Genomic DNA, 23,183 nt, shown 5'->3' with positions numbered 1-23,183 from the left:
CTTGGTCTTATGTTTAAGGTTGCCCCCTGATAAAATTTTCTACTTCTGGTACTGTGGGTATATGTCAACTTTGGCCTGTTTCCCTTGGCAGTTTATTTTGTAGTTGGGAAAAACATTAACAAAGTAATTGATCGAGGGATTTCCAGATGACAATTTGTAGAAGTTCTTGATCGATTTCGTTGGGCATCATTTAGCAGGGAATACCATGTCTATGGTCAATTTTGTTAATTGGTTAGGAGTCAAGTAGATGTGGCAGGTGTTTTGTCTTTTGAATGCCCTCCTTTCATTGTTCTCTTCCCGTGGTGACCTTTGTATACTACCTGTGTACTTTGGAGTGCCTTAGCTGTATCCTTTTGTATTATCTTTATCTTTCTATTAATGCTATTGTCTGTGTGCTTATCAAAAAAGTGCTTGGTTTTGCTCTTAATATTTATTTGCATGAAGACAACATATACTTACCTCGATCACTGTCTTGATGGTTGGGATGAAAAGGCAAAACTTGACCAGCTGTTTTCTGTGCTGATAGTTTCAATGATGAATTCGTGAAGGTTCAATGTTGAATTAGCGTTGTTATTATAAGTTGGAATGCATGGGAAAAATATGTGCTTGTTTTACTGATAAAATTGTGAGAATTAGAAGTCTGGGGGTAGGGATGATTATTGTTTGTTCTGCTTAAACAATTGGTCGTCATTTTTTTTAAGTTGGGAAAATTTGTTGCTCATGATGCCATATACAATTTAGTATCATAGAAACTTATCTTGCTCAATATTAGAGAATGTGCAGGCCAAAGATGGTGGTGTTAGGATCTCGGGAACAGTTGTGCATTCATGAAGAAGTGAGTTTACTTCGCGGAAGAGCACAAACAAATGCTTGCCATTCACTTTGCAGAAAGCGCACAAAAAAGGGTTACTGTGGTCATTATTCTCGTGTTTCAGGTAATTCATTCTAACATGTGCATGGTTTTTATTTTATTCTCTATTTGATCATCTAACACAAATAAGGGTTCTCATACTATATTTGTGGAATTTTGGATTCCCTTTGGTCATTGGCAGAGTCGTGTAAATTATAACTGAAGCTGTGACATACTGGCCGAATGTTTTTGGTTGTCATGAACATTGCAAATTGCTATATTATTCTGGACTCATCCTGAATATTACACTATATAATGAATATTTTTTTTTATTAGAACAATATATAATGAATGTCACCGCTTTCATTGCATTCTAACTGCCAATATCTGCCTTTTGCAATGCCTTGAGGTTTAAGTTGTGCTATATTGACTGCATTTGAGCTAAGGAGAACTCACTCTCTGCACAAGTAGTTTCTTTTTTTCATGTATATATATGTATAAATTTTAGTGCCCATCAAAAAAAAAAAATCCATGTCAAGCTTACGATGGTACCAAGAAAACCAATTCCACATGCTCTAAGGAAACATTTGAGGTCATTTTGCTAAAACTGTGTGGTAATGCTATCATATCACTTATTTCATCATTCCTGCATTTGTTTGAAAACCCAATTCTAGAGGAGAATCAGCAAGCAACCAGAAGAAACAGCTAGTGGCAAACAGAAAGTCACAGAAGAAGATATCTGAATAGGTGAACCAAACAGAAAATAGGAAAAAATCAAGGTAGACAAGTAGATCTGATTTGCTGAAAAGAAGGGTAGAAATTAAAAAAAATTACCAGGTTCAAAGTGATTTGAGACTCACAGAAGTTTAGTGAGGGTGATTCAAAGTGATTAGAGACTTACAACAGATTAGTTAGGGTTAGGGTGTAAAGTGGTTTCTGGGTAAGGCTTAGGTTGAATTGCAGGAGGATGATTACGTTTTAAACAGAGTTTCAGCAGTGTATTTCTTTAGGATTGCTTAGGATTTAGGGAAAATTGTGGCAGATTTATTAGGCATGATAGAATGGTTGCAGGTTGATGTTTCTGATGCTATGTTAGACTGCCAACTTTTCTAAAAACTTAAGCTGTTAGGATTGGAGCTCACAATGTATATTAGGTTAACAATCTTCAAACCATGAAGATTAGAAGGCGCTTCTGTTGCTCGCAAATAGCAGTAAAAGGTTAATATTGTGGTAACTGATCCCACCATCTTTTGAGAGTGCTACAGTATTTAGGCAGTGATCTTCCCTACTCTTTAGTAGTAAATTTTTTTTCATGTAGCTCATAAACTCAAAAAACAGTACTTTGTTGCGGCACTTCACAAGGAGTCCTAAATCATTTTAAAAGATGTGCAAAATTTAACTATAATCAGTGTGAGGTTCCATACTATTTTAAATTTTTTATCTTTTTGATAACCAAGGTACCTTCCATGGTCGAGTTCTTTGAACTCTCCATGGGGACCCAAACCTTGGGGTGCTGACTGTGCCCACCATAACCAGCACCAGGTAATCCAGGGCATTCAACCTGTGGTAGGAATTGAACCCAAGATTGTGCATGGTGTGCGGTTGCATACTATGCCATTGTCATTATATAACAACAGTGTTTGGATGTTTTCTTTTCCTCTTTTGGCCATTTTGGCGGTGGGTGTATAGGTATTGTATACCTTGAATCACTCTTTTGGCATCTCTCTTTTAATAGATCTTCTACTTCACCTATCAAAAAAAAAAAAAAAAAAATTATATAACAACAAAATACACATCCAATCTTCAGTTTCCCTAACTTTTGTATTAAAATGGGGATTATTTGTTTAAGAAAGATCTAAAAAGCATAAGACTGGGAGAATGTTTGGTAAATTAACTTAATGACTTAATAACTTAATTTAAGTCATTAAGTAGATTAAACATGTTTGACAAAATAACTTAATGTTACGACTTAAAGTAAAAAATAATCTTAAAAATTAAGTTAAAATAATTAACTTATTCTTAGTCTCAAAATTTTTTAGCCTCATTTGCCAGTACTAGTGAGAGTATATTTTAGAACTATGATTCAACATCCATAACTCCCTTTTTAAAATAAATATTTCATGGTTATTTTATGTATCCACAATATTTAAATATGAATATTTAATAAATAAATTTATTACTTAAAATTAATCAAAATAAATATGAGTTAAAATCAATGAGGATAAATATTAGTTAAAATTAATAAGGGTAAATGTGTCAATTTGATGATTTATAATAAGTTTTAAGTTAACTTTACCAAACTACCTTAATACCTAAAAGTAAAAAATAAGTAATAACCTGTTAGGATAGCCCGGTTGGTTAGGGCAAACATTGGGAAGTGAGGTCCCAATAAGTGACGTATGGTTTTGGGTTCGAATTTTGCCATTGATGATACCCTGAATTACTTGGTGTTGGTTGTTATGGGACGATCAGCATCTTGAGAGTCTTAAGGACTTGGCCATGGAAGGTTCCTCAGTTATCAAAAAAAAAAAAAAAGTAATAAATTTTAAGTTAATGCCAAGAGTTGTTAAATTGAGACTTGAGAAAATCCAAAGGGATTTTCTTTGGGGTGGGGGAGCATTGGAGAAGAGACCCAATCTTGTAAAGTGGGTTGTTGTTTGTTCTCATAAAAAGAAGGGTGGATTGGGGATTAGAAATCTTTCTATCCTCAATAGGGCCCCTTTGTGCAAATGGAGTTGGCGCTTTGCGGTTGAAAGGGAGTCCTTGTGGAAGCTTATAATTAGTAGGAAGTTTGGGGAAGAAGATGGAGGGTGGAGCTCCTGTGAGGTTAGGGAGGGCTTTGGGGTGGGGTTTTGGAAGGAAATTAGAAAGGAAGGTTCTTTGCTGCTTAAAAATGTCTCCTTCTCTGTGGGGGATGGCAAAAGGGTGAGATTTTGGAAGGACATTTGATGCGGGAATAATTCCCTTTGTGAGGCTTTTCCCTCTTTCTTTGTCCTAGATGGCTCTAAAAATGCGTGGGTAGCGGATTGCTGGGATTCTTTGGGGGAAGTGGGGGGATGGATTCCCCGTTTCTCTAGATCTTTCAATGATTGGGAGGTGGTGGAGAGACTCCTTTCCACCCTTCAAGGAAAGAGGCTAACTGCTGGTGTGGAGGACAGGGTGGTATGGAAAGTGTCGAAGAATGAGATTTTTTCTGTAAAATCCCTTTATAATTCCCTTGATCATAGCTGTGCAGTCCCGTTTCCGTGGAACATTATTTGAAGCCCTTATGTTCTTACAAATGTGGGTTTTTTTGCTTGGGAAGCTTCATGGGGGAAGGTTCTTACCCAAGATCAACTCAAGAGAAGGGGCTGGAACTTAGCTAATAGGTGCTTCTTGTGTTGTGCTGAAGAGGAGACGATAAATCACATCCGTGTTCATTGCTCCAAGGCGAGGGTTTTGTGGGATCTCTTGTTTTCTTTGTTTGGTGTTAATTGGGTCTTTCCACTCATGGTTAGAGACACTCTCTTAGGTTGGTTTGCTTCCTTTGTGGACAAGAAGCGTAGAAAGGTTTGGCGGGCAGCTCCTCTCTGTTTATTTTGCACGGTTTGGAAGGAAAAAAACATGATAGTTTTTGATAATGAGGTTTTGTCGATTCAAAGAATGAAAAATTCTTTTGTTTGTAATCTCTTCTCTTGGGCTAAGTCTTGTTTAGATGTAGGACCCTTTTCTTTAATCAACTTTGTTGATTGGTTGGGCTCTTGTTGAGGGTTGGTGAGTGCTTGCCTCTTTTGTTTCCTGTTTTTTGGTGACTCATGTATACTCCCTGGTGGGCTTTTTTGCGTGGGAAGCCACTTGGGGGAAGATATTGACTCTTGATAGGCTCCAGAAGAGAGGGTGGTAGCTTCCCAATCACTGTTTTTTGTGTGCTGGTGAAGAGGAAAATGCAAATCACATTCTTATTCATTGTACAGTGGCCAGAGTGTTGTGGGATTTAGTTTTGGGATTAGTTGGGGTTCAGTGGGCTTTTCCTAAAACTGTAAAGGAGGTTTTATATAGTTGGAGGGGTGCTTTTGTGGGGAAAAAAGGAAAAAACTTTGGAATTCCATTCCGTTATTTATTTTTTGGACGGTTTGGAAGGAAAGGAATAGATTAGCTTTTAGGGGGAGAAGTTAGCAATTCAGAGGCTTAAATATTCTTTTGTATGTAACATTTGGGGTTGGGCTAAATTGTATATTGGTGAGGAGCCACATTCCCTTATAGGATTCCTGGAGTGGTAAGGGGTGGTGGGTTTTTGGTTTTTTGCTTGTAAGGTCTTAGCTGCCATGTATACTCCTTGTATACTTTGGGGCTAATTTGCCTCTTTTGAATGAATTCTGTGCTTACTTATCAAAAAAAAAATATAATAGAATGGCTTAATGGGATTTGAGGAGCTCGTTAAGTCCAGCAATTCATAAATCAGCAATTGGTTAACCAGCAAAGTAGACACACCCACAAATCATTTTTTTATTCATTCAATCTCATGTAGGAGAGCCTATACCTGGAACTCAGCAGAACATTTAATGTCGTTTATTTTATTCCTTTTGCCCTAGATATATCTACGTGTTCGTTGCCACATCCATGCTTTGAACTAAAAAGATCAGAAAAAGGTTCTGATGATGAAAATGTTGGTATTCTACCTGAACTATCTTTTTGAAGGTTCTACAGATGGTGTTGAAATTTTGAACTACTCTATCTCTAAAATCTGAAGCTCTTCTTGATGTATAGAAACTTTAACTGTTCAGAAAAAAAAAAATTCTTGATGTTGTGATCTAACTATTATTCCAAACAGGTCTGACTTTCCTTTATGCCTTTCTTTTTTTTTTTCTTGTTTTATTTTTTTGTTTAGATTTCATGAAGTACAATCCTGGTCTTGGAGATGACCCTATTGACATAGAGGACTTGGTCAATATTGGAAGAAGCAATGGACCGTAGGTTTTCTTGATTATATTGTCTCTTTGGACCAAAAAGATAAAGTTTCCTTCAGAAATATGTTTTCCTCATTTTGCAAGTCAGAATTATACTAATTTTTTTGTATTTTGTTTGCTCTTGTAGGTGTCCTTATTATGTATCACGAGAGCTTCATAAGGTTGTTGATATTTTATTCGCACCTTATAACTATCTCATTGATCGTGGCAACAGAAAATCTCTTAGCGTTTGTTGGAATAACAGCATACTCATATTTGATGAAGCTCACAACCTGGTACAGGAAACTGCAGTTCTTTTTTACTTTTTTTTTTCCTGGAGAAATTTAGAGATTATGCATGTTGGTCCTTAAACCAACATACATTTATTGTTTGCATATTAAAAAAAGATGTAAGTTGGTTCTTGAACACTTGTTTCTTTTCCTCATTTTTTTTTGCTTGTCAATGTTTGGAGCTTATTTGTGTGATAATAAATGAGTTATTTACAGAAGCTAATGCAGGTTTATTGATTTGTGTTCTTTGTGAACTCAGCCACTATAAAAAATAAATTGTGTGTCTCATGAAATGCAGGAAGGCTTGTGTGCAGATGCAGCCTCTTTTGACTTGCCTTCTTGGCTTCTGACAGCTTGCATTTCTGAAGCAAAAAATTGTGTTGACCTTTCTATATCAAGGAGGGAAATTGAAAAAGCAAATGATAAATCATGTAATCCAGATAATTTTGCTATTCTTAGAGGCAAGTCAAATTATGCTTTTCATTAAATGCTGAATGTATATTGAAGTTGCCATTCATTAATCATTACAAGTGTTTTGCAATGCATTTTGGCACTGTTTTTCTAAAATGGTTTTGGGTTACTTAGCTAGTGTGTAACCAGTTTCTTTGGGTCCATAGTGATGCTGGCGACTACATGCTGAGATTTTAATGCTTTTGCAAAAAATTTTGTAGGACACATTGTAAATGAGTCATTCTGCTGGTGACACACTGTCATTGTAATTGTATTTACTGGTGGATACATTTCCTCACTTTTTAATTGTGCATTACATGCAGCACTTCTTTTGAAGCTTGAGAAGCAGATTGCTGAAGTGCCTATTGAGTCCAAGGAACTGGGTTTTACTAGGCCTGGGCCTTATATCTATGAACTACTAGCTGATTTAAATATTACACACAAAACTGCCACCATGCTTATTGATATAATTGAGGAAGCTGCCTTGCTTCTTGAGGAAGGTAAGCTCCAACAGTCTTTGTGCTGGCACTACTGATATTTCTGCTAACTGGGCCAACTTTTACTAGTGCCTTTGTAAATGGGCCAAGTGCATCTGGTTAACTTTTTATTATAAAAAGACATGTATTCTTTTATATGTTTTTATTTTTCTCATGATTAATCAGCTTACAGTTTGGGGGATTCATATTCTAGAACATTGGTAATAGTTTTGTTGCTTTAATTTGTCTTTTATAAGATATTTTTCTATGCTTTAGATGCAAAAGGAGTGGCCCAAAAGACAAAGAGTACCATCTGCAGGCTAGAGACCATGAGTGACATTCTTAAAATAATCTTCAGAGATGGTGGTAATGCTCATGCAAAATTCTATCGTGTAAGTTTGAAACTTGCTATGTCTTTGCCATTCTGAGGAGCATGTAGGACTTCAGGTGCATCATTAGTTCAGAATGGATGTCTTGCATTTGTCTTCATTGTCCAACAATGAGCTGATTGTCTGACTTTGAAATTGTCTGTCTTTGAAATTGTCTGTCAATTTAAGGTTCATGTCCAGGAAGTTGAAGCAAATGCTGCAGATGCCTTAAAAGGTATCATAGGGACTTTCTTTTAATCCATTAAGCTTGATGGGAACTTTATTTTATTTTTTGTGTTTGGTTTGTATTTTTCTTTCTTGATTTCTATCATGATCTTTCATTTCAATTATTGTTGTTACTGTTAGTTTTTCAGTTATCAAATTATCAATCATGTTTATAATGTAATGTTCTAAATGAAATACTTTAGTTCTCATGCATTATTAGTCACAAACTTAATGATAATTCTTTATCAAGAAGGAAACTCCAAAGGGACTTGAGTTTTTGGTTTAATCTTTCAGGAATTGAGACAGCTAAATTTGACTATGTAGTTTCTTTAGATCATGAGGTATTTTCATACGATGAGCCTATGGTATAGTTATAGCAAGGTATTTGCATAGAATATAATAATCAGTAGGTTGTGTTGCACACCTTTACCTTTAATTTAATATAATATGGAAAAAATAAAAAAAAGGAAGTTGATCATATCAAAATTAGAAGCAGCAGGTACAAAATTTTGGACTGGTGCCATCAGTTTGTTGAATCTTATAAATAAATAAATACAGCTTTAGATGAACAATGCCGGTAACATCCCCTGGTGGTAGGTGCTGGTTTGGTGTTGAGTTGAAGACTTTTGAGATTAGCATAGAAGAACACAAAGGAAAAGTGAGCGGTAAGATCTGTGAAAGAGGCCCTAAGTTTTCTTCATGGGTCAAATTTGGAGGGAAAAGTTTATCTCTGCTGCTAGAAGGGGTTGAGTCATGTTGCGGGCTAAAGGAAAGAACCCCCTTCAGGAAGCTATGGTCGGAAGGAGATAGAGAATACAGCCTGGAGCTTCGAAATAATAAAGCAGGGAGATTCTTGTTTTGCATTGTAAGAGATGCGGGGAACAAAAGATTTTCATTGGCTTTTCCTGAAGGGAGAGGGTTTGTTGGAGGTTGGAAAATTCTCGCTAGTAAACTGAGAAGTTTGGGAGTCTCTCCCCTTCAATGGAAAGGAGCTCTGTTGAAAAACCACTTACCTTCTCAGGCTTCGCCCAGCAGTAGTGTAGTCAGAGACACATCTCCTCTTAGGGATTGCCCCGCGCCTCGAGATGCCATCTGGCTAGAAATGGAGAAAGAAACTCTGGATAGGAACAAGGAATTGCTGGGCAGATGCCTTGTGGGCTCTTGGGAAGGAGACTTTGATCGTCTTCCGGACCCCGTTTCCTTCGGGTCGTGGGTGAAGAACTCATGGTTCTTGGAAGGGAATCTTTGGGTGTCAAATATGAGAGCAAATCTCTTGCTTCTGGAGTTTGAATTTGAGGACAAAGCAGAGAGGGTGTTTAACTCAGGGTCGAGATGCTTCAGAGGAAGAAGCTTCTGCCTAGAAAAATGGAAGCCATCTGTGGGATGCCTTAAGGGAGTTAGAGGGGATGTGCGCCACGTGTGGGTCAGAATCTTAGGCCTTCCTCTGCATCTCTGGGGCAGAAGTCTCTTCAAGAAGTTTGGAGACTCTTGTGGGAGGTTCGTGGCTATGGATGAAAACACTGCTGATCGTTGGAACCTCAAGTGGGCCAGAGTCCTCGTCGAAACCAGAGGCTGGCAACACCCAAGTTCGCTGCAGGTGGTTGCCGGCCCCTCATGTTTTGCTATGCAACTCTGGTGGGAAGAAGAGCCCTGCTTCTCCCCTGCTTCTCCCCTCCCACGGGTCTGGTGTTTGGAAGATTGGGGAAGACGAGGTGGCCTCTTCACGCGTTAAGGGGAGCGTGGACTCCCGACCCTCTTCCACAGTCCTCCCGCAGACTGAAAAGCTGTCCTCGTCGGTCTTGGGGAGTGGTGCCCCTACCTCGGACAAGACAGGTGCAGTTGCTACCCCTTCCCACGCCCACGAAGTAGAGACGGGCCGGCATCCCCTGTCCCCTGCCCGTGATTTGGAGACGGGCCAATGTATGGACGCCCTGGCCCATTCGGGCCTGGCTTGTGGCGCTTTCTTTGGGCCTGGGCTAGGGAAGGCCTAGGTCTCAGCCTCTTTGGGGTCTCCCCCTAAGCCCCTCGGTCCAGCCCATCTTAATGACTTTGGGCGAGGAAGCCCTAAGTGCTCGTCGAGCCGGAGGAGAGAAGCCCCCGCTCCGGCTCTCACCTTCGCAGAATCTCCCCAGATGGAAGCGTGGCCCCGTTTGGACACGCCGACGTCAGCGACTGAGCTTTCCCTCATCGTCGAAGCTTGCAAAATTCCCCAGAGACATGCGTCGCCCCTTCTGGATGCGTCGACGTCAGCGATTGAGCCCTCCCTCCCCGTCGAAGCTCGCAAGACACCCCAAAGGCAAGCGTCGCCCCTTTTGGAAGAGTCGCCGCCTGTGAAGGAGCTTTCCTCTCCTGTCCAACCTCGCAATCCACAAGGTACTCTTTCTCTACCCCCGATCTCCTCGAGAGGGGAGCCATCCTCCCATCCTCTTCTTCTACTCCATTATGGGATTCGGGGCTTGAGAGGGGTAAGGGTCGATGCTCTAGTCTGTGGAAATCGACGATAAGGGAAGAGGAAGCGACGCCGAACCCTCTGTCCATGATGCTCAGAGATGGGTCGACAGTGGTTCTGACGGAAGCCCCGAGCTTTGATCCGGAAATTGACGTGGCGAAGCAGAGAGACCTATCGGTTGCTCATCCATGCGAAGAAGGATGGTCAGATGAGGAGCTCTCCAAACTTTTTCATTTTAGTAGTGTCTTGGGAATGCCTGTTGAAGGGCATGAAGTAGAAATTCTGGCCTTGCTTAAGAAACTGAAGCTGAGGACTTGAAATAACTCCCTCTGCAAGAGAAGGAAGAAGAAAAAATCTTGCACTACCCGCTTTGAAAGAGAGTTAAAAAGATTGGAATGCTCTGTTAGTTATGGGGAGACATCCGGGATAACCAAAAGATCCGGTCATAGCTCCTGGGATTTGATTCCAGTTGATTAATGAGAATTAAAATTCTTCGTTGGAACGTCCAAGGGATTAATGATTGTGCAAAAAGAAAACTGATTAAGGGAGTGGTGAGGAATCAAAAACCAGATTTGGTTTGCCTCTTGGAGACGAAGGTGAAAGAAGTTTCTCTGCAATTGGTTAAAAGTGTGGGAGTAGGAAGATTTCTCAATTGGGCTTCAGTGGACGCTAGGGGTGCGGCAAGAGGCCTCCTTCTCTTCTGGGATAACAGAGTCTTGGAGAAGTTAGAGATAGAAAGCGGGGGGTACTCCATCTCTGTTCGCTTTAGAAACCGCGCTGATGGATTCTCTTGGATTTTCTCTGGAGTATACGGGCCAGTGCTAGGTAGTGAAAAGGAAGATTTTTGGGAGGAGCTTGGAGCCATCCGTGGCCTCTGGGAAGACCCCTAGTGCATAGGGGGGGACTTTAATGCTGTAAGATTTCCAGAGGAAAGAAGAAATGCCCCTAGACTCACAACGGATATGAGGAGATTTACAGAGGTGATTGGGGAGCTGGGGCTGAGGGATTTCCCACTGGCTGGAGGTCCTTTCACTTGGATAGGGGCTTGAACTCTCAAGCTGCCTCTAGATTGGATCGTTTCCTGATCTCAGACCCTTGGAAGGACCACTTCTCTGCCATCACTCAATCTGCTTTCCCTCGCTTGGTCTCTGATCACAGCCCCATAGTTCTAGAAGCTGGTGGATTCTCGTCAGGCAAAAGCCCCTTCCGTTTTGAAAATATGTGGCTGAAATTAGATGGTTTCAAAGACCTAGTAAGAAGCTGGTGGAATGGCTACTCAGTTGAAGGCTATAGCAGCCATTGCATCGCTGAGAAGCTCAAAGCTCTTAAAAAGGACCTTAAAAACTGGAACAAAGAGGTGGTAGGCAACGTTTCTTTTAATAGAGCAGAGGCCTTCTCCCGCCTGCAGCGATGGGAGGCCAAGGAGAACGAGAACCCTTTGACTCCTGGAGACGTGGAGGCCAAAAACCTGGCTCTTGAGGACTATAAGAAATGGGCTCTGCTGGAAGAAACTTCTTGGAGACAAAAGTCAAGAGAAATCTGGTTAAAAGAAGGCGATAAAAATACCAAATATTTCCACAAAATGGCCAATGCTAAGGCAAGAAGGAACTTCCTGTCTAAGATTAAAGTGAATGGTGTGAATCTCTCTTCCTTGGAAGATATAAAAGAAGGTGTTTGTAGGGCCTACCAGTCCTTACTCTCAGATTCTGGGGATTGGAGGCCTAGTAATAATGGCCTTAACTTCAAGGAGCTGGGAGAAGGCTTGGCCAGCAGCCTAGAAGTTATGTTTTCAAAGGAAGAAATTTTTGCAGCCCTAAGCAGCTTCTGTGGTGACAAAGCCCCAGGCCCGGATGGTTTCACAATGGCTTTCTGGTTGTTTTGTTGGGACGTTGTTAAACCAGAGATTTTGGGTCTCTTTAGAGAGTTCTACCTCCATGGGACTTTCCAAAGAAGCTTAAACTCCACGTTCCTCTTGCTCATTCCTAAGAAGGAGGGGACCGAAGACCTAAGAGATTTCAGATCAATCAGCCTAGTAGGGAGTGTGTACAAATTGCTTGCCAAAGTCCTTGCCAATAGACTGAAATCAATGATGGGGGAGGTGATTTCTGATTCTCAGCATGCTTTCGTTCATGGGAGACAGATTTTGGATGTTGTTCTTATCGCTAATGAAGCCCTTGATTCTAGATTGAAAGGCAACAACCCGGGCCTCCTTCTCAAGATGGACATTGAGAAGGCTTTTGACCATGTCAAGTGGGACTTTCTCATGGACGTGATGTCTAAGATGGGATTTGGGCATAGATGGATTAAGTGGATGAATTGGTGTTGCTCTACGGCTACCTTCTCAATCCTCATCAATGGAAGCCCCTCGGGCTTCTTTCGTAGCTCTAGGGGATTGAGATAGAGCGACCCTCTATCCCCCTATCTATTCCTTTTTGCCATGGAAGCCCTTAACCAATTGCTGTCTTGTGCAAGAAATGGGGGCTTTATTTCTGGTTTCAGAGTGGGAGGAAGAGGAGGAGAGGGGCTGCTTGTGTCCCATCTCTTGTTTGCCGATGACACCTTAATCTTCTGTGACGCCGAAGCAGATCAGTTGCAATATCTTAGCTGGACCTTCATGTGGTTTGAGGCGATTTCAGGATTAAAAGTCAATCTGAGCAAAACGGAGGCCATCCCAGTGGGGGAAGGCATTCCTATGGAGACTCTTGCGTCGGTCTTGGGATGTAAGATAGGGAGTTTACCTACCTCCTACTTGGGTCTTCCCCTTGGAGCCCCTTACAAATCTACTAGGGTGTGGGATGCAGTGGAAGAAAGATTCAGGAAAAGGTTGTCTCTCTGGAAAAGGCAATACCTCTCCAAAGGTGGCCGTCTTACCTTGCTAAAAAGCACTCTCTCTAGCCTCCCAACCTATTTCCTTTCTCTCTTTGTGATCCCCAAGAAGGTGTGCGCAAGACTTGAAAAGATCCAAAGGGATTTCTTATGGGGCGGTGGTGCCTTAGAGAATAAACCCCACCTGGTGAGTTGGAAGGCTATTTGTGCTACTAAAAAGGAAGGAGCCCTAGGCATTCGCAGTCTATCTACTTTTAACGAGGCCCTTCTTGGGAAGTGGTTGTGGAGATTAGCTAATGAGAATGAGTCCCTTTGGAAGCAAATTATCTCTAGTAAGTATGACCTTCAAGAGGGGGGATGGTGCTCCAAAGGAGTAAGAGACCGTTATGGGGTGGGGGTTTGGAAGGCTATCAGAAATGGTTGGGAGAACTTTCGTTCTCATTCCCGCTTCATCATAGGGGATGGCACTAAAGTGAAATTTTGGAAGGACTTGTGGTGTGGAAATCAAGCTCTGGAAGAAGCTTTCCCCATCTTGTTTAATCTTTCCGTCAACAAAGAAGGCTGGGTTGCTGAGGCTTGGGAGGAAGACGAAGTTTGGGGGAGCTGGGGACTTCGTTTTAATAGGCACCTTAATGATTGGGAGGTGGGAGAAGTAGAAAGCTTATTATGTAAGCTTCATCCTTTGACCATTAGAAGAGGTGTGGAGGACTTGTTCCGGTGGAAAGAGAACAAGAATGGGACCTTTTCTGTCTAGTCTTTTTATAGTTCACTTTCAAGGGACACCAAGCCCCCTTCCCGGCTAGAACTATTTGGACGCCTTGGGTTCCAATTAGGGCTAGCTTCTTTGGGTGGGAGGCGGCTTGGAACAGGCTACTCACCACTGACTGCCTGAAGAGATTTGGTTGGAGCATTCCCAACAGATGTTTTTTGTGTAAACAAGAGGAGGAAACCATAGATCACCTTCTTCTGTTTTGCGAGAAAGCCAGAATGTTATGGCTTCTGATCTTCTCCCTTTTTGGGGTGCAATGGGTGATGCACTCCTCTGTGAAAAGAAACCTCCTGGGTTGGCATGGTTCTTTTGTGGGCAAGAAAAGGGAGAAAGCTTGGAGAGTTGCCCCCCTCTGCCTGATGTGGACCATTTGGAAAGAAAGGAATAGAAGGGCCTTCGATGATATTGAGAGGAACGATCAAGATATTAAATCCATTTTTTTGTACACTTTTGTGAATTGGGTTAGGGTATACATAGAGGAACACACTTTGTCTTTGATAGATTTCGTTGACTGGCTAGCCACCAAGTAAGGGTCAGGCTTGTTTGTTCATTTGTTTTTTGCTTCTTTGTATTGGTATACTCCGTGTATACCCTTTCTCTAGCCTTTTGGCTCTTAATGAATTTTCTTTACCTATCAAAAAAAAAAAAATAATTTTTTTTCAAGAGTAACAACAACATATCTATCTATAAGAGGGATCCATTTTGTTTATCTTGGCATCAAATTCATTTAATCGGTCACAAATAAATATGTGGTAGAGCTGTAGAGGAGAGGGATCATGCGGTAAGGTTGCAGTGGCTGTGGCACAGATGGTGTTTGTTTTGATATTTTCCATTCGATTAATACAGTTATTGAAAAGCTGAATAGAATTATGAATTTTTGTTTATGGAAGTCATTAATATTCCATCATTTATTCATTAAAAAAATCAATGTTATTTTTAAAGGTCAGGTGTTGCAAAGAAAAATTTGTGAGTTAGTGGTGGTTATGCCTGTGTAGGGCTTGGCAATGCCAGCAGCAGTGGTGCTATTAAGAACTTTAATTGAAAATATTGTTAAAAATCTTAGTATAGATTTTTAGATGAGTTAAAAGTAATATTTAGATGTAATATTGATTAATCCTCATGTAATGGTTATAAAGACAATGAGCTTGTTTGGGAATTGTTTTTAAAAATAGTTATCTGGTCTTAAAAACAAAAACTGTTTTTCAGACTCGAAAACATTTTTGGTATTTTTTTGACAAAAAACAGTTTTTTTGAAAATGAGTTCTGAAAACAAGTTGTTTTTTGAGAATATATTTTATTTGCTTTCAATTATTTTCACTTGATTTTGGGGGCTGTTTTAAAAAATAATTATACAAATATGGAAAATGATTGCAAATAAAGCATAGCATATAAAAGTTATTTTTAAAAATTATTTGGAAATGTGGAATATAGGTTGAGAAAATGCCAAGTTCCTAAACAGACTTTTGTTCTAGAAAACATTGGAAATTTGTATTTAAAAACTGTTTCCAGAAATCGTTTTTTGAGAAGTGTTTTAGAAAATGTTCGAAAACAGGTTTTCACCTTCTGAATGAGTATAAATTAAAACGTGTTTCCCATGATTGTACCATGCTCCAAGGTTGCATACTTGTACTGGTTCCCCTTGCTATCCAATATTCTGTTATGCTTTCTCCATATTGAACTTACAATGTATTATCCCTTCATTGTTTTTTCACATACACAAACTTAGACAAGTTTTTCGTTTCCAAGTAAAATTATTTGAGCATTATAACAAAGAAGAAATTAAATTTGGTTTGCAAGATCTCAATGCAGATTGTTTAGATTTTGGACAGTCCCAGTCTGTCAGGTTTTACTATCAGAATGTGTATTGCATGGATTCATACAAGTTTTCATTAAAAATATTATTTTTCAGGGCATTTGAATTTAAATATCAACCAAGTTCTATTGATCCTTACATGTCTTTTACCTGAAAGTTGGGATACATACCATATGCAGCCAATGTAGATTCATCAATTTCCTTTTTCCATTCCAATTTTGGGATTCTTCTATGATCATTTTTTCATAGAATTTTATGTGTTTTGAAATAAAAATATGATTGCAGCTTCTTTGAACTGCATGACTAATATCACCGGTTCCCCCTACCCACTCTCCTAAATATGGCCTTCCAGGAATATGGTATCTGTTCAGAAGGTTGATATTAGGTTGAGATCTGCTCATAAAAAAATTAAAGCCAACCCCAATATAGGTTAGATAAAGGCTTGCTGGTTTTACTCTGGTTCTTAGAATGATTAGTCCTGCAGACTGGTGCAATTTTGTTGCTGAAGAATGAAATTTTCCACTAGGTGGTAGTGCTGTAGTACTGAAATTCTTATATATACCTATGCCCCTTGATGTTTGCAGGTAAGGCATCCAGAACACTCAGCTGGTGGTGCTTCAATCCAGGAATTGCCATGCAGGAATTCGCTGTGCTCGGTGTTAGTTCTATCATTTTGACTTCTGGCACATTATCTCCCTTGGAATCATTTGCACAGGAACTGAACTTGTAGGTTACTTGATGCAGATTGTTTTTGCCTTTCCATTTGATTATGTCATGACTTGTATTATTGCTAAAGAATATCTAACTTGTTTGCCATCTTAGAGAATTTCCTGTTCGGTTGGAAAATCCTCATGTTATATCCTCAAATCAAATATGGGCTGGAGTTGTACCAGCTGGTCCATCTGGTTGCTCTTTTAACTCTTCTTATCGGACTCGTGATTCTCTAGAATACAAGCAAGAGCTTGGGAATGCCATTGGTATGTAATACAAAGATTTTTAATGCTGCTTCTCAATAAATTTATCATATTATTACGATATTATGCTGCTGATGGAAGCTCACCTGTTTTGATAAACAAATTAATGCAAAGAAACTAAAGGTTTTGATAAACGAATTAAGTGTAAATAAACTATTGATTTCATTTAACTCTCAGATAGTCACATTGTCATTAATTTCTCTCTTAATGTAGATAAGGTGTTACTTTTATTTCATTAGATATTGTGTAACCAAAACTTATTATCTGTTGCTCAAAATACTTTATCATGGCACGTATTATTTTATGCCTCTGTCATAAAGCTATTGGAGTGTTGATTATTTGCAGTTAATGTGCAAATTATACGTAGGTATGAATAGTGTTGAGCCAATGGCCAGTGCTTTTTACTTTTGCTTTGGATAGGGAGGGGGTGGGTGTGAGGTCCTTTCTTATGTGGGGGAAGGGGATATTCTCTAAAAAGACTGAAGCGAGACAAGAAGCACAACCTTATCAGATTTATGGAGAAGATGAAGTTAAAAAAGGGTAGACGAGTCTATACTATTTGTCTTCTAACATCCATATCTTGGATGGAATTAATGGTTTTCTTCTTAAAAGCAACTTTCAGAAAATGAGGCATGTACTTGTAATTTCATTGATTCATTGTGCTGAATATTACTTTGTTATGAAGCAATAGGCCCTAAGTTTTACTTCATCAATTATAAAAGGTATCTACCCTACTATTAAAAGTAACTATTTGAGGAAGTTGTTTGTTGAATTTTATCTTCCAGTCAATTTTTCTAGAATTGTACCCGATGGGCTGCTTGTATTTTTTCCATCTTACTACATCTTGGAGCAATGCGTTGGATGCTGGAAGAATAAAGTAAGAAGTCAAGCACAATTGTTCAAGATTGACATCTGTTTGCATCTTTCTTTGGTCTAATTATGCTGCATTTTTGCAGAGTCATGCCAACTCAACAAATTCTAGTACAATATGGGAACGAATTTGCAAACATAAGCAGCCCGTCATAGAACCTAGACAATCTTCACTTTTTCCTTCTTCAATTGAGGTAAGTAACATAAACTACGTAATCGATAGACATTTGTTCACATTCTTCCTATATATTGTCTTCGCTTGAGACTGTCAGGTGAATTGGCTTTTTGGCAGGATTACATGAACAAGTTAAAGGACAGCTCAATGTCTGGTGCAGTTTTTTTTGCCGTTTGTCGCGGCAAGGTAGGTCATTATTTGAATGTCAGCAGTGTTTTCTTGTCATGCTCTAGTGGACATTTACAAAGTCTTCTTTGTTGTGTTTTTCCTTTCCTCCTTTTTTGAGTAACACATTCTACACATATGCAATCTAAGTTACATGAATATAAAGTGAGTGAATCACTGTAGTTTAGACCTTAAAACAATTGGAGTAAGTTTGAATAAAAATCTTAGTGAACCTTAATCTAATTTACTATGGATTTTGTAAAATTGTATTCTTGATCAAGGAGCTACCAAGAGGTGTGTGTGGGGGTGGGGGGTAAATAGTTAGCACTCACAATTTTTATGCCCAAATGACATATCTTAAATTAATAACTTTTAGGCCTATTTCAGATTGGTTAAGTTAAATCAATTATCACCCTTTTTTGTTATTTAGATTCAATTCTAGGTTTTATATTAGCCTTGTGAGATATTATACGAGTCCAAGTAATCCAAAATAAATCCAATGACACACTGACTATACGTGGAAAATCACCTATAGAGATTGCTTTAACCTCTGAAAATGCAAATTTCACAAGTCTTTCGACTGCAACAAAAATCCATTAAATTTGAAAGAATTATACACAATTTTACTTGCCCAAATGTTCCTTCCCACAAGTCTTATACTGACCGACTACACCTATTTTTCTCGTCCACGACTTAGCACATCCTCATGTTCCTTGGTGAATAACCTAAAAATCATATTGAGGCTTGGGGGCTCAAATCATCGACCTTTGCCTTTCCTCCTTGAAAGGGCATTCATGATTCTTCAAACATGTATTTGATTTCTAGAGTTTTAGGAACTAGGTCAAAATAATGAAGTCTTTTTATATTTAGGGTTTTCTATTTTGTACACCTAAAATGAGTTTTTAAAATCTTTTGTACCAAAATCCTAGGTTTTTTAATTGTATTAGACTAGAAAACTTATTTTAGAAAAATAGGAATCTCTAGTAATTTTTAAAAAATTTCCAAACAAAGTACCCAGGGTGCTTAAGTTACACCTAAATTATGAATTTTGTTATACCATCATTCCATTGTAATCTAACTCAAAGTATACTTGCATAAACTTCAAATTTTGAACATCAACTTGAACATGTCACTATAAGAGTCATGATAGTGAAACAGTCTTTGTAATCTTCAGAAATTGTCAACCTATTCTAATACATCAACAGATTTCACTTTTGTGCATGTTTAACTTATCTTTCTACAATGCTCTCTACAGAATTTGGTCTCTTTGGTGATCACTGCCTGCTGGTTTCTACTGTTGACTGTGGTTGTAATTTGACAACATTTTGTTAAATGTTTGTTCCTTATCTTTGAAGGAAAAAAATATGAACAGGAACAGCTATTATATTCCTACTCCAGATCACTCTCTTTGTTCCAGAGATGTCATTGTCGGAATATTCTGGGCATGGACAAACAGGAACTTATAGCATACATGAGCATGGGTGTGGGTACACTAGTCAGTTGTTTGAAAGCCTTAAATTTTTGCATAGAATGATCTTATTCAATTCCCATTCCCAAAATCCGAACACAATCAAATCCAACCATATTGCTGCACTAATTGTCAGTAGAGTACTCTGCATTGATCGTCCTAGTTTGTGATAGCCTCCATTGATGGTTGTCTCCATAGTTTTACCTTTGCTTGCATTTCTCATTGACTCACCTGATATCCAAATAGTTCTTGTACAAGAAAACAAAATGCTAAGACAGCACCTAGAGATATTAGAATTTTAGTTTTACCTTTGCTTCAATAGTCTACTTCATCTATTTACTTTATACTATGTTTCAGAGATTCCAGTTTCATTACTCTTGTTAATCATTATTGATATGTCAGGTAAGTGAAGGACTAGATTTTGCTGACCATGCTGGGAGAGCTGTGGTTATCACTGGTATACCATTTGCCATGAGGACTGATCCTAAGGTACAACTTCTTGTTGCATTTTTTTTCCTAAGACTTAGCTTGCATTTTAATAACTTTCCTGTGAGCTACATTTTATCATATGAAGCATTACAGCCATCTCAATTTCTTTGGCTTTTTCATGTTAAGAGTTAAATCATCTTTAATTTTTGGAGATGCTGTACCTGAAGCTAGAATGTGTTAGAAGGGAGGCTCTTTATCTTGACAAAGATGCTTTCTACATTTAACTCTACATGAAGTCTTAATTCAATACTGGTGAGTGTATAATAGTGAAGTTGTTGATGATCAGGAAGGTGTGGTCGGCCCAAGTCTTTATGGTTTCAATTTTCTTTTAGCTTGAGTTATTAAGCCATCAATGAGTTATATGACATAATTTATCTTAGTATGGACTTTGGAAATACTTCGTTGTTCATGCAACTTTTTTTTATTGTTAATTCATTTAAAAGCATAGATATTTATTGGTTAATGTTGTTGAAGGGGATGTGCATATTCTTGGATTATTGGCTCCTGACATGATATTGTTTTCCTTTCTTACTTAGAATAATTATTTGGAAATATCTCAGGTTTAAAATTTGTTTCTTGTTATAGACATTTTTTTCCTTTTGTCATGCTCCCTCATTAACTTAAATGTATTGAGTGTTTGTGGAACAGCACACAAAGAACTGCTTTCTATTGTCACACTTTCTTTAAAACTCCTTTTATGCTTGTATAACAGGTTCGTCTGAAACGTGAATTCTTGGATCAACGGGGTCTATCCCAAAAGGAAGGATGTAAGGTAATCATGATAGTGTAATTATGAAATGCCAATGTTTTTCTTTGGTAATGTTATCAACTGTCCTACTTATTAAATTAGACATTGCCGATACAGGTTTTGACAGGAGAAGAGTGGTACACTCAACAAGCATCACGAGCTGTGAATCAGGCTGTTGGCCGTGTAATCCGTCATCGTCATGATTTTGGAGCAATTATCTTTTGTGATGAAAGGTTTTTATTTAGTACTGGAACTTTCAACAACATGTTTTTTAATAGGCAAAGAAAATAATTAGATTAAAAATGGCCTAAAAAAATGGGAAGGTGTGCAACCCAAGTACGTAGTACAAAAGAACAAACAAGGAAATAAGTGCAAGAAAGCAACAAAACTGATGGCTATACATCCTAATCCTGATCCAAACCCTCAATAAAGTTCAACAGAGATAGGTCAAATTCCCAAAGGATCCTAGCTCAATCAGAAAACATTTTCAGGGACACATCTTTCAATGAATGATTTGATTGCTACCAGAGAATATGGGCCTTGGCATAGTATAATACATATGATTAGTGACTTCTTCCTGCCATTGCATAAACAAGATGTATTTGCCAAGGGCTAAACTCCTTTTCATGAGCTGATCAATCATAAGAATCTTCTCCCAAATAGCTTCCCATGCTAAGGAACAAACCCTTCAAGAAGCCCAAGAAGTCAAATATTTTTAGCAGGGAAATTTTCAAAGATTTTGAAAGATATGGGAGAGTAGCATGTCTTTTGAAAAGCACCTATTCCCCACAACCCTCTGCAGTAGATCGTTCTTACCAGATCCCCATAAAGACACTCCATGATGTGCGCTAAAAAGTTGCTTGTCACCTCCATCTTCTAGTCATGAAACACCTTATGAATGCAAGGACTTTAAGGACCCCATCCTTTCCACTACTGTCCAATGCTTCCCAACTCTTGCATTTTATTGGAAACAATTCTGTACAGGGGAGGTAGCAATCTTTTGTTGGAGTTTCCCAACACCATCTTTCTAACTTAGTTTTTAGCACATTCCTATCTGTTTTTTCCCCTCAGAGTTTCTCCCTCTTTCTGAAACCTACATTGGGTTTTCTTGCATGTTGTTTATGGTGTCTGCTCAATGGATTTTTAGAATGTGTTGTTTAATCAAACCTAATCACTTTTACCCTTTTCTTGCCATTATCTATCAATTTTAGCTTTTTGGTTTTGAACTCCCTTAAAGTTTCTGAACATTTTAGCAAATTAATGGCACTTTAAACTTCATTGACAGGTTGAAGTTCAGAACCACATTTAGAATATGTTCTTTTCTTCCCTAAGTAACAAATTCAGATCACATGTCCCATCTGTAATTGCACATTCCATATATGATTGGTGTGTCTTATAGTTAGACATGGACCATATGCACGATATTTTGAAATGTTTCTACCAAGTTTTAATCTCTTTGTTTTCAATTTTCAGCTTTAGTACCTAGGGAAGATAAGTATCACCACATTTGGAGTATGCTCAATTTTATTTTTTATTTTTTTCCCAGTAGGAAGGCTATGCCCAAGTTTTAAATGGTTTTTCTTTAATGATAAATATACCATTTATAGTTAGTTATGTATCTTATTAAGGTAACCACAATCAAACTTAAATGGATATGAAGCTTCATGGTCAAGAATTTTGCTGCTATTAATGCAGCCTGCTTCATAATTTGGTTCTTGGTCCTTTGATCTACAAATTCTTGAAGATATAGTTGTGTCATATTTCTCAGTCTTTTTATACATTGCACAGTTTCTGGTTTTGCTTCATGTTTTAAATTGTAAACAGGTTTGCACATCCAAACCGTCAGTCTCAAATTTCACTCTGGATACAGCCTCATATCAAGGTGCTTCTTTTTAGGTTTTGGTGTGGCCTGTTGTTTGCAATTGCTTCTGTACTTACTTGTTGCTGGGCTTGCAGTGTTACTCCAAATTTGGGGATGTAGTTTTTACATTAACCCGTTTTTTTCGAGATGCTGGAACTCATGGTCCTCCTCAGCTGAAGTCAAGAGCTGAAGACAGGGGTTAAGTATTTTCCATATAAATGATATTCATCAAATTCATGATTATGGTCGTTCATTTCCATGTACCTTAGTTCATTTCCATGGCAAACTTTCACGGAATTAGGTTGTATTTAATTCTGTTGAAAACTTTAGTCTTTTTTAATTTATTATTTATCTGATGCTGTAGTATGCTTTTGGTTGCATGGGTCTATATCCTGTCAAAAAATTCTGATTTGGTTCTGGCAGAATGTTATTTTCTATTTTTGTAGGGTTAGTTCCTCTGAGACTGCTCCTATCAGACTATCAGTAGGCTTATAGTTCTAAATAGCTATTTGGAGGCACTTTATGATTGCATTATAGCAGCAAATTTGAGAGTTGGCTGTTTGGTTTTCATTTTTATTTGCCTGTAACTGATCAGAGCCTGGAGTTTCTTTACCTGGTTATATGACAACCATCTATAAAATTGCAATCAAGATGCAATACAATGTAATATACTCTTTGTTTTGGTTTTTTTGGGTGAAACAACTTTATCATATACATTGAGTATATCATGTTTCATAAGACATTTGTTGAATATAATGTATTTATAGTATACAATCTTTCCTTGTTAATATAGGTCACATGTATGGTAGTTAGGACTCCTAGCCTTGTATATATATATATCTCTCAATTGTAAGTAGACATTACATGAATGAGAATTAAGGTTTTTCTTCTTTCTTTCTCTCTCTCAACATGGTATCAGAGCCAAGGAAGAAAACCTAATTCTTTCTTGTTTCCCGTGTCATCAATTCCGGGTTACCTTCCGGTGACCGTGT

The 23,183-nt window shown here is 38.4% G+C and overlaps 1 protein-coding gene across 2 annotated transcripts in view; it reads left to right on the top strand.

Annotated features, from left to right (window-relative positions):
• LOC117922531 (regulator of telomere elongation helicase 1 homolog) overlaps positions 1-23,183 on the top strand; it is a 41,256-nt gene that overhangs the window by 6,366 nt on the left and 11,707 nt on the right. The window contains exons 3-19 of one of the 2 annotated variants that reach the window (XM_034840671.1): positions 784-935; positions 5,718-5,799; positions 5,924-6,071; positions 6,364-6,526; positions 6,839-7,015; positions 7,268-7,383; positions 7,549-7,594; positions 16,026-16,167; positions 16,264-16,418; positions 17,201-17,292; positions 17,372-17,479; positions 17,578-17,646; positions 19,496-19,582; positions 20,295-20,354; positions 20,448-20,563; positions 22,155-22,212; positions 22,287-22,389. In XM_034840671.1, coding sequence (XP_034696562.1) covers positions 784-935; positions 5,718-5,799; positions 5,924-6,071; positions 6,364-6,526; positions 6,839-7,015; positions 7,268-7,383; positions 7,549-7,594; positions 16,026-16,167; positions 16,264-16,418; positions 17,201-17,292; positions 17,372-17,479; positions 17,578-17,646; positions 19,496-19,582; positions 20,295-20,354; positions 20,448-20,563; positions 22,155-22,212; positions 22,287-22,389 — 1,874 coding nt within the window. Of the gene's footprint in view, positions 1-772; positions 936-5,717; positions 5,800-5,923; positions 6,072-6,363; positions 6,527-6,838; positions 7,016-7,267; positions 7,384-7,548; positions 7,595-16,025; positions 16,168-16,263; positions 16,419-17,200; positions 17,293-17,371; positions 17,480-17,577; positions 17,647-19,495; positions 19,583-20,294; positions 20,355-20,447; positions 20,564-22,154; positions 22,213-22,286; positions 22,390-23,183 lie in introns of both variants that reach the window. The other variant, XM_034840672.1, reaches the window with a different exon arrangement.

The sequence above is a fragment of the Vitis riparia genome, chromosome 9 (genome assembly GCF_004353265.1).
Source record: "Vitis riparia cultivar Riparia Gloire de Montpellier isolate 1030 chromosome 9, EGFV_Vit.rip_1.0, whole genome shotgun sequence".
Taxonomy (NCBI): domain Eukaryota; kingdom Viridiplantae; phylum Streptophyta; class Magnoliopsida; order Vitales; family Vitaceae; genus Vitis; species Vitis riparia.
This window is presented reverse-complemented; position numbering and strand designations above follow the sequence as displayed.